At 39.9% G+C, this 16563-nt stretch overlaps 3 protein-coding genes across 3 annotated transcripts in view; all 3 read left to right on the forward strand.

The window, feature by feature from the left end:
* tmem131l (transmembrane 131 like) overlaps positions 1–1000 on the forward strand; it is a 42370-nt gene extending 41370 nt beyond the window's left edge. The window contains 1 exon segment of the mRNA XM_061679988.1: positions 434–1000. Coding sequence (XP_061535972.1) covers positions 434–766 — 333 coding nt within the window. The 3' untranslated portion in view covers positions 767–1000.
* A 6521-nt stretch (positions 1001–7521) lies between these two features.
* On the forward strand, positions 7522–8139 carry LOC133403730 (protein PERCC1). The gene has a single exon (XM_061678920.1). It carries the CDS (start codon positions 7522–7524, stop codon positions 8137–8139), a length of 618 nt encoding a protein of 205 aa, XP_061534904.1.
* Positions 8140–10478: 2339 nt separating this feature from the next.
* On the forward strand, positions 10479–16548 carry pdia2 (protein disulfide isomerase family A, member 2). Its single transcript, XM_061679667.1, is given in 11 exon segments — positions 10479–10785; positions 11725–11931; positions 12837–12970; positions 13042–13179; positions 13494–13610; positions 13686–13811; positions 14215–14406; positions 14490–14610; positions 14919–15097; positions 16297–16410; positions 16489–16548. Coding segments are annotated over 11 exon segments (1695 nt in total).
* The last annotated feature ends 15 nt before the right edge of the window (positions 16549–16563 follow it).

Consider the following 16563-nt stretch of genomic DNA (forward strand, 5'->3'; position numbering starts at 1 on the left):
TTTTATTGTGCCTCTTACTGTTTACAGACTATACTGTGGAAGAAAACGAAACTGCTTGGTGGTACACAAAAGCGGACTAATACAATCTAATCTTGTTTTCATTTAATATTTTTAGTGCACCTGTGCACCTTTATGTGCACCATTGGTCATGATGATATTTAGTAGGTGGGTGTTCTAAAAGGATGTTCCAGATATTTATTTTCAGCTGTATAATAATATATATAATATTTGGTCATTGAGCACCCACCTAAATAACTATGGTTACATACAGATGAAAAATGATTAATGAGGAGTAAAATCACATGATTTATGCCAATCACCAAAGTAAAATAATACTACTAAAAATATTTAGTCATCAAAAATTTTATTATAATCAAACAGTAATGACAATGTTGTTTTGATGCGCTTTAAATAACAATACATTGTTCCTCAGCCTTTCTTCTCAGGCACACGCAGTCTGTCGCCCATGTCCAGCCTGTTTGGCTCCATTTGGACGCCGCAGAGCACCCCCTACCACCACCAGGGCCACCTGCAGCACGAGCGTTCGGCGCCCATGTCGCCGACGTCGCCCGTCACGCCGCCGCACTCATCCTTTACCCGGGAGTTGACGGAGGCACCCGCGTGCGGCGTTGTCGGGGGCGGCGTTCCGTTCACCAGCTTCAACCCGTTTGGCCCACACATGAACCTGGACATCTGGAACTCGTCATCCAACCGCAGCTCCAACTCGCAGCTGTCCAACGACTCGGGCTACTGTGGTGACGTTTAAGAATAATAAAAGAAAGTAAGGAAAAAAAGCATCACAATAATTGCAAAAACATATAGAACATGGATATATATACCACCAAGTAAAAAAATGAATGTTCTTTTATCAATAATGGGGAAAATGTGAATATTCCTTTTTCTTTTATGTTCCTATTTTCAAACGTTGTGGACATTTGTTGTATATTTTTCTAGATGTTTTGCAGTTTTGATCATAGAAAATTAAAAACAAGGTTTTGTACTTGAACAATGTCCTATTTGTATTACATTATTATGTTTTAATTTTTTCATTAAGTCCAAAATTAACCGTATAGAAAAACCTTTTGGTACAGAAATATTACTACAAAAAAATGTAAAATTTTAAAAATGCAAAAAAAAAAAGAAATTCGTTCTACTAAATAATTGTGAAAAGTTAAAAAAGTGGAAAACAAATGTAATAGCTGTGGCCTATTTTTTTAAATTTTATTTTACTCATTTATGGTGTTCAAAATGAACTTTCAGGTCATACAATTGTATTAGTATTTATACAATATTTCATTATGATTCATTATTTTGAAAAGGCGCAAAGCGGGGAAAAGTCTTAAAATGGTCCTTGTTTGTCATTTTTTGTCTATTTTCAAAATATATTTGGTCATTTAGTTGTTCAAAATGAGCCTTACAATAAAACCCCAGTATTTCATGACGAACATATATCACTTATGAAAAATGTTAAATTGTTAGGCATTGGCAAGTGCATTGATTTAGTCCATGAAATTAATTTACAAAGTTTTGAGATATTTGTTTTCCTTTGCGGAAGAAGCTTCACTATTTGCTTGATAAACTCCAGCAGTTCGAGGGTGCTCTGGACTGTTGGTATTAATTTTTTTATTGCTGGTTTTAATTTATTGTGGCGGCACGGTGGATGACTGGTTAGAGCGTCAGCCTCACAGTTCTGAGGACCCGTGTTCAATCCCCGGTCCCGCCTGTGTGGAGTTTGCATGTTCTCCCCGTGCTTGCGTGGGTTTTTTCCGGGCACTCCGGTTTCCTCCCACATCCCAAAAACATGCATTAATTGGAGACTTTAAATTGCCCGTAGGTGTGAATGTGAGTGCGAATGGTTGGTTGTTTGTATGTGCCCTGCAATTGGCTGGCAACCAGTTCAGGGTGTACCCTGCCTCCTGCCCGATGACAGCTGGGATAGGCTCCAGCGCGCCCGCGACCCTAGTGAGGAAAAGCGGCTCAGAAAATGGATGGATGGATATTTTTAAATTGTAGAAATTACAAAAATGTCATATTTAATTAATTGAGAAAAAAATGTCACAAAAGTGGGACGCAAAAGTCTTAAAACTATGTTCTAGTTTTTCTTTTTTTATTGTTGTTTATATTAACCTTTCTATAAAAATATATTACTACTATTAATACTAAAAAATTTTTTATTACTTTTAAAATTGTAAAAATGACCATTTTTGGGAGGTTGTAATTTTCAGTTTGTATGTTAAAAAATATATTTCAGTTACGTTTTTAAATGAAAATGACAATATTTCATCATAAATACAGTCCCCTTGAAAAGTATTGGAACGAGAAGGTCAATTCCTTTGTTTTTGTTATATACTGAAGACTCATGATGGTAGAATTAATTCAGAAAGTCTAGAAAACCATTTTGTCTGGCAATTTACAGAAAAATGCATCCAAACTAATCGGGAGAAGCTTCATCACGCAACAAGACAAAGACCCAAAACACACTGCCAACACAACAAAGGACTTCATTCGGGGGAAAAACTGGAAGGCATTAGACTGGCCAAGTCAATCACTGGACCTTAACCCAATAGAGCATGCATTTCACCTCCTGAAGAGGAGACTGAAGGGACAAACCCCCCAAAACAAAGAAGAACTGAAACAGGCTGCAGTAAAGGCCTGGAAAAGCATTTCAAAAGAATGCAACAGTCTGGTTAAGTCAATGGGTCGCAGACTTGATGCAGTTATTGCAAGTAAGGGTTATGCCACCAAATTTTAAATGTTATTCACTTTCATTAAATGTTTGTTCCAATACTTTTACACACTTGAAAAGTGGGTGGCTTCAAACAAAAGGTGCTCTGTCCTGAGTTGTTTAACACATCTAAATGGAAATACCATGAAATAAAAGCTGCAATTCTGACCTTTTCTCTCATATTAATATTTTGATCTGAAACACAAGTGTCTTCAGTATACAAAAAAAAAAAAAGGAATTGACATTGCCGTTGCAATACTTTTGGAGGGGACTGTATTTTGATAGTGTTAAGTGAGGAAAAAACTTAAAACTCCTTTTTTTTCGCTATTATTTAATTTTACCATTTAGTTTCAAAATGAGGCGGCACCGTGGACAACTGGTTAGCACATCTGGCCTCACAGTTCTGAGGACCCGGGTTCAAATCCAGCCTCGCCTGTGTGGAGTTTGCATGTTCTCCCCGTGCATCCGTGGGTTTTCTCCGGGAACTCCGGTTTCCTCTCACATCCCAAAAATATGCATTGTATGTTAATTGAAAACTCTAAATTACCCATAGGTGTGAATGGTTGTTTGTTTATATGTGCCCTGCGATTGGCTGGCAACCATTTCATGGTGTACCCCATCTCTCGCCCGAAGATAGCTGGGATAGGCTCCAGCACTCCCGCGACACGAGTGAGGATAAGTGGTATGGAAAATGAATGAGCGCGGAATGAGTTTCAAAATGAGCCAATCAATAAAACACAAATATAAAAAAATATTGCAACTGAACGTCTTTAAACGTCATCAATTGATGACCGGTGGTCATGTGGGACTGTTGCTACGCCCAGTTACGCTTCAATCAATTGTTGACTTTAAATCTCATCTCATCTCAAATCTCATCATGATGACTTTAAATCGTGTCCTGTGGAATTTAAATGTTGTCATGATAACTTTAAATCACGATTCTAATATGCCGTCAGATTTATTTAATTTACTTAATCGTTTGAAAAATTCACCAAATTGTAAAAAAAAGTCAGACATAACAATGCCTACTAAAAGGCACTAGGTGGCAGTATCACCCTGCAATCAACTTTCCTGCTGCCAGCTGCATGATGTCTGTCAGGCGTCTTCAAATGGTGAGTGCTTTTACATTATTTTAAGTTTATATGGTTTAGTAATGAAGTCTTCTGATGACCTTTGATTGTTCCCTGTAGACTTCTGTACTATGAGATTAGAGGTCTCATGTCTCCCTCTGCTGGCCACTGGATAGAATGCAGGTTAGTGAACATGATGTTTTCCTGTGTTGTGGGGACCTCAATCAGTTTACGCAGTCACATTCAGGGGGACATGTATCTCTTAATCTGCATATCCACTCACATTAGGGGGTCATAAATCACGATATTAACAAAAATTGTTCCAAAGATGGAAATGCTTCATAATTGTCATCAAATCAGAAACCTTTTTTCCTAGGGTTGCATGGACCTAATTCTATTTACATAGTCACATGACGGGGACATAAATCTAATACCTTACTCTTATTACATTACTATAAATGGTATTAACTTAATAAAATTGGTTACTTAATTGGATCTAGCTTAATATTTGTGACACAAATGACAAAATAACATGATTTGTGTGTGTAAATTAAGTGCTGTGAAAAAGTACTGGCTCCCTTATCAAATTATTATATTTTAGCATAGTTTCTCCACTTTATTTAAGATCCATCCATCCATCCATCCATTTTCTGAGCCGCTTCTCCTCACTAGGGTCGCGGGCTTGCTGGAGCCTATCCCAGCTGTCATCAGGCAGGAGGCGGGGTACACCCTGAACTGGTTGCCAGCCAATCGCAGGGCACATACAAACAAACAACCATTCGCACTCACAATCACACCTAAGGGCAATTTAGAGTTTTCAATTAACGCACATGTTTTTGGGATGTGGGAGGAAACCAGAGTGCCCGGAAAAAAACCATGCAGGCACGGGAAGTACATGGAAACTCCACACAGGCGGGGCCAGGGATTGAACCCCGCTCCTCAGAACTGTGAGGCTGACGCTCTAACCAGTCGTCCACCGTGCCGCCTTATTTAAGATCATCAAACAAATATAAAAATAATTAAGACAAAATAATAACATTCCAAGTTACCTGGCCCTGTGTGAAAAAAAAAAGTAATTACCCCCTTGTTAAATCATGAATGAATTGTGGCTAATCACAATTTTTGTTTTAATTTTCGCTCATCACACCAAAGTCTGAAACTAACCTGATTTTTGTGTTTTCCTATTGTTGTGCATACCCTAAATCTGTATACCCAGCCACGTTGAGGGGACATAAATCACATTATCTTAACTAAAATTGTCCTAAAGATGCAATGCTTAATACTTGTGACACAAATCAGAAACTAACATAATCTATTGATATGTAAACATGTTTTCCTCGTGTTGCAGGGACCTACAGCTATTACATTTTGGGGTTATAAATCACATAACCTTACGAGAAAATTGTGCTAACTGATATGTTTAAGGTTTAAGATGACAAGAAGACAAATCAGAAAATATAACGTGCCTCTAAAGTGATGGAAAAAATAACCTTTCCGCATGTACGTGTGGGCGTTGGTGTGTACATAGCGCTCGCGTGGCTAAAAGCGTGTGTAATTTGCGATCAGACTGTGGAGTGTGGACATATTGCCGCTATTGATCTTGAGGCTTAAAGTCAACACGGAAGCCAGGATACTGATGACCATGCTGTCGAGGCGGGGGTCCTGATAACACACATGCAAAGGCAAACACACACACACACACACGTTAATAAACAGAATTAAGTGACTTCTGTGGATTTAGTTGACCCTCTAATTACCCTTTATGACAAAGTAAAGCATTAGTTTTTGTGAAACTGTCATTTTTTAATGATTTTTTTTAATGAAATCTGTCATTTAAATGTGAAATGTATCAATAAAGTAACATTGAACAGTCGATTAAAAATAGGAGTAATTAAAAGAGAATCAGACTCACTAATTACCCAAAATCCATCAATAAATGAACGTTGAATAAATCAAAGCATTTTATTAAATAAAAAAATTGAACTATACAAATATATCAATAAATGGACATTGAATAAATCAATACAAATTTTAGCTAATAGCATCATTTTATAAAATGTATAAATAGGATAATATTTGAAAATTTGAAAGTTCTATTGAACCAGTGAGAGACTACGATGGCACGCTTTTGAGTGATGCGTTTTAACTGCTGCATCTCTGTTAAAAAAATAAAATAAAATTTCAGTTTAATATTGCTTACTTTAACCCAGATCCCTCGCTGTGTCTTTGCGACAGGTCGGGTCCCAGGTCTGTTTTGTGCTCATCAGTACCATAAATCCTCACAAACTGGACCAAGTGCTGTCTTTCCAGCTAGCATGCTGCTACATAGCCTGGTGGCTACCTAGACACTTTAGTCATCTGCCACACTGTGTTGGATAAACTTTCTCCCATTCAATCTGCCACGTATGGAAGTATGCCACAGTCTCTCTTCTTTAGCAATGACTGCGACGCTATAATGCGTACATCCGCAGAAGCGATGCACACAAAATCAAAATGGTTGCGCCCATTGCAGCGCTTGAGAGAATAAAGAAGCATTTTATTCTTTAACTCATTTTGATTTGAATGTGAAAATCCTGAATCAGGATTTGTTTGTTTTTTCATGGGGATGCGTGGGTGAATGCGAATAACCATTGATTCGTATAATAATAATTACAATTAATCCATCCATCCAATTTCCGAACCGCTTATCCTCACTCGGGTCGCGGGCGTGCTGGACCCTATCCCAGCTATTTTTGGGCGAGAGGCGGGGTACACCCTGAACTGGTCGCCAGCCAATCGCAGGGCACATGTAAACAAACAACCATTTGCAGTCACATTCCCACCTATGAGCAATCTAGAGTCTTCAATTAACCTACCATGCAAGTTTTTTTAATGTGAGAGGAAACCGGAGTGGATTAAAATGGATTTGACCTTTTTTCAAAATGTACCAGAAAACTAATTGGTAGTTTCTGTGTTGGAATATATATGTAAATAAAATATATAAAAAATACATTGAATCATAAACATGTAATATACAGTGTATCATAATATTTATAATTTCTATGTACCAGAAGTACATCTTAAAGTGATTCAACCTCGTATATGTGTTCTCAAACACAAGGTTGTATATAACCAACAACCAAATCTGTTTTTATCATGAAAACTGACAAACAATATATAGAAATATTATACGTCAAAATATATGACGTAATATTTTGAAATCAATTATTTATTTATTTTTTGTACTTGGGTGTTTTTATGTTATGGTTGACTTGAAATAAAATAGAACAAATCCAAAAATATTAATGTGCAAAATTATAAATTCAAATTTTTATATGTACTATTCTCATTGTTTAAAAAGCGTTTTGGGGGCACGTGCTCGTGGTAATGTCTGCCGCCCTTTAGAAGTCAAAACGGCGTGAAATTGGATTTTACGCTCTTTTTATTCTTTAACTACCCTCATAACCCTGCGCGTGTTTATCTATGCGTGTGTATGTAAACGTGTGTGTTTGTGTGTGTGTGTGTAAATGTCTGCGTGTGCACGCGCAAACTTTCCATGGTGCCTCTAGCAGAGGGTCCATTAAGACACGGAGCCCCTCCTCGGTTGTCTGGGGCTAAAGTAAACGAAAGATTGTTTGACCAACACAAATATTTACACACACACACACGCAGACACACACACACACACACACACAAGTGTGTATATATATCGTCACCATTTTGACGGAGCACCCATCACTCACTACGATGACGACGGGCGTCATGCGAAACCTCCTGCTGCGGGTGCCATCACCAGCCTACTTCCCCCCAGAGGAGGATGAAGAGGATGACGAGGATGACAAGGGGTCCACAGATGACGATGAGGAGGATGAGTGTCCGGACCCCCAGCTGTCGGACCCCCAGGACGTGACCGAGCGTCTTCTGAGGTTCGCCGACATCATCAGCCGCGACGTCCGCCGATACTTTGGCAGGCGGGAGGCCCGGGACGTCTACGAAGAGAGCGCTGGTTCCGTTGGGCCCACCGGGGGGCGTCTGGGTTATGACGACCTGCTGAGGTTGGCCGGGTCGGCGGCCGAGGGGGCCCCCGGGGCAGTGGCTGAGGGGCCACCTTCCTCAGAGCTGGGCCCCCTGGCTGAACTGTTTGAGTCCCGGGGGAAAGGCCAAGTCCGCCCCATGAATGCCAGGCACCTGCCACTCAGTTTCTGGATGGAGCCGGACCCCCCAAACCCTCAGGATGGGCACACCCCACCACGGGACACCCATGCAAACTACAGCCTGCACACGCTGGAAAACTCCCAACCGGACTTTAGCGACCTGCTGGCCAACTGGGACCCCAACCCGGATGACGCCAACGTGCTGCAGTGACAAAAAGAACTTGGAGACGGTCACTTGGTGGCGTTTTATCGGCATTGCTGTAATAAAGTGTCGTGTGCCTGTCAAGAAAACTTTCATAAACGTATAAAAAAATAGGTTTTATAACTAAACTAAAGTAAGATTACTCAGCCTTCAAGATGGAGGCAGGCAATAAGGTCATGGCGTTTTATCGGTAATGCCGTAATGAAGTGTTTGTTAGAAAATAAAAGTGTCATACAAGTGTAAATATTAGCTCATTTCTGTATAATCTGACTTAAATAAATTTAAACTACTCAACATTTAAATACGGAGACTCATAGTACTGTTTTGTCAGCGTTATTGGGATAAATTCTGTGTCTGTCGATAAGTAAAAGGAAAAACTAAATTTACTGGAGTTATGCCTCAAGATTCTCACTGAGCTGAAGTCCACCTCTGAACAATTGAACAATTTGCTGACAATTGTTCAAAGGTAGCATATTTTTCCATTATTCTGTCCATTCTCTCGAATAATATACTTTACATTGTACCAGTTGCATTATGGGAAATGCAGTGTCCAGTGTGTCTAGTCCCCATGGTAGCCCTTCATGTGTAAAACGATGTGCAAAAGTTTTATTGACTGAGTAATAAGCAGGTCAATTAAATGATTTCTCAGCAATTAAATAAAAAGTTAACATTTTCTGGAAATGAGCCTGAAGTGTCCACTTCAAAGCAAAATAACAGACTTGCTGTATGTTTTCAGGGATACGGATTCTTGCGAATTTTTGTGGGTCGACTTGTAATAACTACTAAATTTCATGTTGCTCAATAAAACTGTCTTTGGGGACTAAATTGTGTTTAAAATTCTGGAGGGCGCTCTACAGCCAATATGGCCTCTTCAACCCAAAATAGCAGACTTCCTGTGATTTTTCAGGCATGCCTTCTCGAAACTTTTTTGTGAGACTATTCATGATAGGCATAACTAGCAAATTTCATGCTGGTAAATAAAACTGTCTTCGAGGGCTGAATTATTTGTAAAATTCTGGAGAATGCAGCAGAGCCAAAATGGCCTCTTCTCCCAAAATGGCAGACTTCCTGCGTCTTTTCAGGCGTGGCTTCTCTGGCCTTTTTTTGTGGGTCTACTCATGACAGACGTGCCTACCAAATCTCTTGTTGCTAAATGAAACTGATTTCCGTGGCAGAATTTTCAAGTGGCATTATCAGCATTGAGTATTTGTCTGTGACGTGGGAAAAAAATGCAACAAGCCACAAGTGGCTGCCGCCAACACCAGTTTTACACATCAACATGAAAATGGGTGACCATGTCTATAATAGCCAGACGCACAAAAAAGTCTCAAGGACCCATGCTCAAAATTGAACAGGAAGTCAGCCATTGTGGTTTGAAGCAGATATTTTGGGGGTGAATTTCAGGGCTAGGACTGTGGAAAAAAAATCAGCCCCCAACACCAGAATCATGAATTAACAGGAAATAGGGTGGACATATCTGTCATTTTAGGACCCACAAAAAAGTCTCCAGGACCCATGCCCGGAATCAAAACAGGAAGTGGACCATTTTAGTTTGAAGCAGACATTTTGGGGTCGAATTCCAGGGCTAGGATGATGACATTTTTTAGCCCCAGACATCGGTTTCACACATTGACATGAAATTTGGTGGAAATGTCTGTCATAACAGGATGCATGAAAAAGTCTCAAGGACCCATACCGGTAATTGAACAGGAAGTCAGTCATTATGGTTGAAGCTGACATTTTGGGGGTGAATTACAGGGCTAGAATTATGAAAAATGTCAGGCCCGGACACCAATTCCATAGATCGACATAAAATTTGGTGGCCATGTCTGTCATAGCAAGAAGTACAAAAATGTCCTAAGGACCCGAGCCCAAAATTGAATAGGAAGTTGGCCATTTTGATTCGAAGCAGCCATTTTGGGGTGAATTCCGGAACTCGTACTTCGGCGAAACTCTATTTAAGGTATTTTTCTCAAATTGGAACCAGGTATCAGGTAACCTGCTCCATCTAAAGTGGGTTGAGCCTGGTGTCAAACTTTGATCATTTTCAATATTTGCCATGAAAAAGGTGGTGCAAAGGCCAGTTTGTTGTCGCACACAGCTTTAATTCGTATTGTTTTGTGTTGAAATTGAGCTCATCTAATACGGGCGTTTGAGAACCAGCTGGAGGCCAACTGACAGCAGTCATATGTAAAAATCTGATTCGAAAGGAAAACAAAAGACGATCAGCCAGTTTTGCTCATCCTGGGCAACTATTCACTGGAGGGAACAAAAAAAGATCCCTGCAGGTGTCACGTCTGATTGGCTGAGAGGTGAGGCCAGTAGAATTCTGACACACACTCTCTCTGATGTTTTAAAAAAGGCTACAAACGTGACGTGTGGCTTTCACGAAGCTGGCTAAAATGAGGACGCGAGCGCTACTGGTAACGGGCCTGCTGCTGCTCGTCTTCTGCTGCTACGCTCAGGCCAATGACGAGCACGCTGAGACAGAAACTGCTGCAGAAAAGAGTACAAAAGATGCCCAGGAAGAAATAGAAGAGCAGCCCAAGAAGGAAAAGACCAGCGAGATAGAGGAGGAGAACAATGTGATGGTGCTCCATGCCAAAAACTTTGCCAAGGCACTCAACCAGACCAAGTTTTTATTGGTGGAATTCTGTAAGTAGCAAACACAACAACAACAATATATGTCTTGTTTCTCAGTGTTATTTACAAATATTTATTTTTTAAATGTTTGTTATTAAATTGTATTTTCAATTGTTTTAAAACACTTTGTACATTTTTAAATATATTTTTAAATTTCTTTGAATTTAGAAAAAATATTTTAAATTAATTTACATTTAAAGTATGTTTTACATAGTTAAAAATAACGAGCATTTTAAATGTATCCATTGTTTTATTTATTTACATTTGAAGTATCTTAACATATTTTACATATTTATTTTAAATTTACATTTTTAAAAATATTGCTTGAATATATTTGTCATTCATTTGCATTTTACAAGTATTTTCAAATATTTTTAGTTTGCATTTTCAAGTGTTTTTAATAATTTACATTGTATTTTCATCCAAACATATAAAAATATATTTTAAATGAATGAGCATTTTAAAAGTATTAATTTTTAAAATTCGTTTTTTTTAAATGTGCTTTTTCTTTGCTAAACACACGCACTTATATATATATATATTTTTTTTTTCTTAAAAATATTTTAAGAATAATAATGGAAATGATATAAGAACTAGCTCTTTATTTCATTTAAAAATATATATGTTTGCATAGATAAAATAATATTCCAGTTATTTCTGAATAAACATGCATTATTATTCTTTATAAAATATTTAAAGAATAATATACAAAACTAGAAATATTATTACATGTACTGTATATCTTTATTAATTTATCAACTGCTATTGTTTGGTTAGGTAGCTACTTTATTGATTTTGGGGTTGAATTCTCCACGTGCGTGTAAAGTGGACCACTGTCCAGATGTTCTCCAGCTTCCACTTTCCCACGTCTGCATGGAGCAAACTTTCAGGTCCTATCAGCAACATTCAGTTTGTCGTTGGTATCCAACTTGTGTGTTGTTGTGTGTGTAGACGCCCCGTGGTGCGGCCACTGCAAGCAATTGGAGCCCATTTACGCCGAGGCGGCCGAGAAACTGAAGAAAGACGAGCCCGCCATTGGCTTGGCCAAAGTGGACGCCACTGACGAGAATGAGCTGGCCGAGGAGTTCGCCATCTCCAGCTTCCCCGTCCTCAAGCTCTTTGTAGACGGCAACCGGAAGCAACCCGTGGACTTCACTGGTAAATTAAAAAAAATAAATAAATAAATACTGTTGTAGCCTGAAGCTAAGCTACTGAATCAACAGTGTGTCTGGCACAAAACCTAAAAAGATTAATAACCACTTTACTGTATTCATTTTTCAGTCATGGTGTGACTTTAATATAAGTTGACTTTGTTTTGGGATTTTGTTTTGCATCCAAATACATATTTAGTGTCAGTTTGACTTAATTTGCTTAATTTCTTATTCCTAGGCCAAATAAAATGCCATTTTGAGGGCTTTCCCCTACTTGAAAACGGACCCCTTTTTTGTTTGTTTGTTTCTTTGTTTTTTTTGTCTGTTTGTTTGTTTTAAATTAAGCTCAGAGACCCAGTTTTAATTAGCAACTTCAAATTTGGTAGGCATGTCCATTGCACATTACATTACACATCGACATTACCCACAAAAAAGTCTCAAGGAGCCATGCCGGAAAAGATAGGAATTCTACCATTTTGATTTGAAGCAGCCATTTTGGCCAGATACCACCCTTCCAATTTTTTTGAAAATTCAGCCTCCAAAGGCAGAGTCACTTAGCCATGAAACTTGGTAGGCATATCTATAACGAGTATACCCACAAAAAAAGTCTCAAAAAGCCATGCCTGAAAAGACACAGGAAGTCTGCCATTTTGATTTGAATAGGCCATGTTGGCTAGGTGGCGCCCTTCAGAATTTTTTCAAACTTCAGCTCTCCAAAGCCAGTTTGACCGAGCAAATTGAAATTTGGCAGGCATGTCAATCACTAGTAGACCCACAAAAAACTTTCAAAAATCAATGTCTGATCATACACAGGAAGTTAGTCTTTTTGTTTTCAAACATCAATTTTTCCATTTCCAGAGCTCTTTCAAAAGCATAAAACGGAAAATTCAAATCACTCAAAACTGTTTCCAGGTAAGAGGACAGTCACGGGGCTCATCCAGTGGCTGAAACGTCGGACTGGTCCTGGCGCATCTGTCTTGGACACCGCTGACTCCGCTGCTCACTTTGTTGACTCCCACAACATCGCTGTCGTGGGATTTTTTGAGGTGGGTCCTCTCTACCATTAATCTATACTGCACAGTATAGATCCATCTTCATAGCCTACCTTCCTGGCCAGAGTCTGGAAAGCGACGCGGCTAAGGAGTTCTCGGAGTTGGTCATGGACATGATGGATATGGAGTTCGGCATTACGACATCTCCGGAGGTGTTCCAGAAGTATGAATTGAAATCCGACACGGTGGTGCTCTTCAAAAAGGTACTCCAGAATAGAAACAAATTAAAATGCCCTCAAAGCTGTTTTGTTTAGCAATATGTAATTTGGTAGGCATGGCTATCAGTAGACCCACAAAAGAGTCTCAAGAAGCCTTATCCCAAAGGATATAAGGAGTCTGACATTTTGGTTTGAATCAACCATTTTGGCTTGATAGAACCCTCCAGAAATATTCGAAAAACCAGCCCCTAAAGGCATCCATTTAGCAATATGACATTTGGTGGGTGGCATGTCTATCATGAGTAGACCCACAAAACAATTGTCAAGAAGCCACGTCTGATGATTTACGTGTTTTTTAGTTTGACAACGGCAGAGCGGACTACGCCCTGTCCGACGGCGGCACGCTGGACAAAAGCAATCTGACAAACTTCATCCAAGAAAACAGCCTGGAGCTCATCATCCCCTTCACTAAGGAGGTAAACACAAACACGCGTATACACACCCATATACACGCATACACTTGTCTTGATGTTCTTGTTGCGTGTGTGTAGACAGGAGATAAGATCTTCAGCTCCAGTGTTCGCCTTCACTGCCTGCTCTTCATCAACTCCACAGTGGAGAGCCACACGGCGCTGGTGGACCGAATCAGGGCACTCGCCAAGGCCCACAAGGGCAAGGTAGCACCGATTATCTACAAATGTGTGCATACATACGTTAGGTTCATCAGAAAGTCTGATTTTTATCTCTGAAGTTTACAAAATCATATACGCTAGACTCGTCGGAAAGTGGGATTTGGCCTTTGATGTTTACAAAAACGTTGAAAACAAATGTAGTCTTACGAAAATACTAACTGCAAGGTTTAGTTGAAGACTGAAACGTTTTTGTCTTTTATGAAAACAGGCTTGTTATTCAGAATTGGCTTTACAAAAACATACACTTGGCACGTTGAACATTGTAGGTAGTTTTCATGAAAACACACAGACTACTTGAGGTTTGTCTAAGACTCTAAGTTGTCTTTGATGTTTCTGAAAACACAACACACCAAATCCCGACGATTTTTTTGTTTGCGCTTGCCGTCAGATGCTGTTCATCACGATCGATGTGTCGACCGAGCTGTCGTTCGTGCTTGACTTTTTTGGTGTGTCGGCGGCCGATGCGCCCACAGCCCGCATCATGAACATGGACACGGGGAAGAAGTTCAAAGCGGATGCGTCGGACCTCGTGAGCGCCCTGCCGCCATTGTGTCAGGAGGTTCTGGATGGTACGGCCAAGGTAACACGCACACACAACACACACGCTATAATTGTATTATTATCTTGTAATCATATTTGTAATGTATTTGTTTTGCAACGCAGCCTTACTATCGCACTCAAGACGTGCCCGAGGACTGGAATAAAGCGGCCGTTAAAGTCCTAGTGGGAATGAATTTTGAGTCGATTGCTCTGGATCCAACCAAGAATGTCTTTGTGGAGTTTTGTGAGTACAAAATGATGTCAAAGCAAGAATACCATTGAGCCCCCCGTTTTTTATTTACATTTTTTTGAAACAAGTTAAGGTGATACTGGATTTTCGAGCACTCTGCAGACTGTTCTGGGTTTAGTATTTTTTTCTGTCACAGCAAAAATTGTATTGATTATAAAAGGTATTGAACTCAAGATTTTTTTACAATAGTCTGGTTGGGACATCTTTTATTTGTCGGTGCACCAGTCAAAATTATTGAGTGCGCTTCCTCAACATTTTCAGACGTCATTACTGCTAACAAAATGAAACAAATGTATTTGAAGATGCTCCGTGGTGTGGCCACTGCAAGGAATTGGCTCCCATCTGGGACCAGCTGGGCCAAAAATACGCCGAGCGTGATGACATCATCATCGCCAAGATGGATTCCATTGCCAACGAGCTGGAGGCTGTCACCATCACTGGGTTCCCCACACTCAAATACTTCCCGGCAGGTGGAAAAGAGGTAACAACACACACATTTCCCTCACATGCTCATACGGGTCTGTTGCTAGCTGGGGACAGCAATTTCATTCACACTTGCAAACATGCACGTTATTTCTGGGGATGCCAATTTCACTCACACATACTGTACACATTCTTGTTGGTTTCTGGGGATGTCAATTTCACTCACACACATTCATGTTGATGTGGACCTCTGGGGAAACCAGTTTTAATCACGCTCGTACACACGTACACGTTTATTATGGTTGCCGGGGACGGCAATTTCTCTCATACACACATTCATGTTCATGTTGGGTTCTGGTGAGACCAAGTTCATTCCCTGACAGAGGTGGGTAGAGTAGTCAAATATTGTACTCAAGTAAATGTACTGTGACTTTATAATAGTATGACTCAAGTCAAAGTAAAAAGTAGTCCTCCGAGTATTTACTTTAGTAAGCGTAAGAAAGTGCTCAGTGAAAGAAACTACTCAAGTAAAGAGTAATTGATGAGTAATTTCTGATTATTATTTTTAAATCAGAGCATGAATGTCACATAAAAAATAATAATAATATATGGGAGTCCACGCACATCTGCCACCATTTCAAATTTTAAGTGCCCCAAACCACCTACACATGCATCGGGCCCTACAGAAACATTATTTGCTTTATACACTTCAATGATTGAATGAAGAGCTGTTTGCTGACCAGACTTATTGATCGTGTGTGTGCGCGCACGTGATTGAGAGAGCGAGAGAGAGAGAGAGATTACAGCATGGCAGGTATCCCCAAGAAGCATGTTTTACAGTGACCGATGACCATAAAATAAGGCTAATGTTGTCATATGCACTGCCAAAACAACAATAGAAACATCTGCAACCTCCCGCAAGATATTTCTCAAAGAACTAGGCTGAAATATCCATGTTTGGGCAGACACAAGACTCTACACTGCATCATAAAGTTGTTGTTTTTCGGAGTCTGTAAAGTAAACACTCGTACGGGTGTTCCCCCCCCCACACAAAAAAAATGAGTCACTTCGATTGGCCCACGAAGAGGTTGTGTGCGGTCATGTGACTGCTTTGTGCCGTCTGATTGGTGAATTGGAATCAGATGACACTGGTGGTAAATTGGATTGGCGCAACGACGCCCGACGCGGAAGTGGAAGATGAAGTCTGAAAATAGATCGCGCTATATCCTCTTCTGTTGTTCTTCGCTCGTCCTGCAGGTGGTGGAGTATACGGGCAACCGGGATCTGGAGACGTTGTCAAAGTTTCTGGATAACGGAGGAGTTTTGCCTAAGGAAGATGATGATAACGACGATGACGACGACAGCCAAGCAGTCAGTGTTTGCATGCTCAGCCCAAAATTCCTCTTCCTCTTCATGATAAAAATGAATCCATTTTCTGATGGTTTGCAGAGAGCTGGCGAGTCTTCGGAGGAAGCGGACAACACAACGTCTCATAAAGATGAGCTTTGACAGCATTTTTCACAT

This window comes from Phycodurus eques, chromosome 6 (genome assembly GCF_024500275.1).
Source record: "Phycodurus eques isolate BA_2022a chromosome 6, UOR_Pequ_1.1, whole genome shotgun sequence".
Lineage (NCBI taxonomy): Eukaryota > Metazoa > Chordata > Actinopteri > Syngnathiformes > Syngnathidae > Phycodurus > Phycodurus eques.

Excerpts from the sequence above, each read along its gene's own strand:
- LOC133403730 (XM_061678920.1), top strand. The coding sequence starts at position 7,522 with ATGACGACGGGCGTCATGCGAAACCTCCTGCTGCGGGTGCCATCACCA.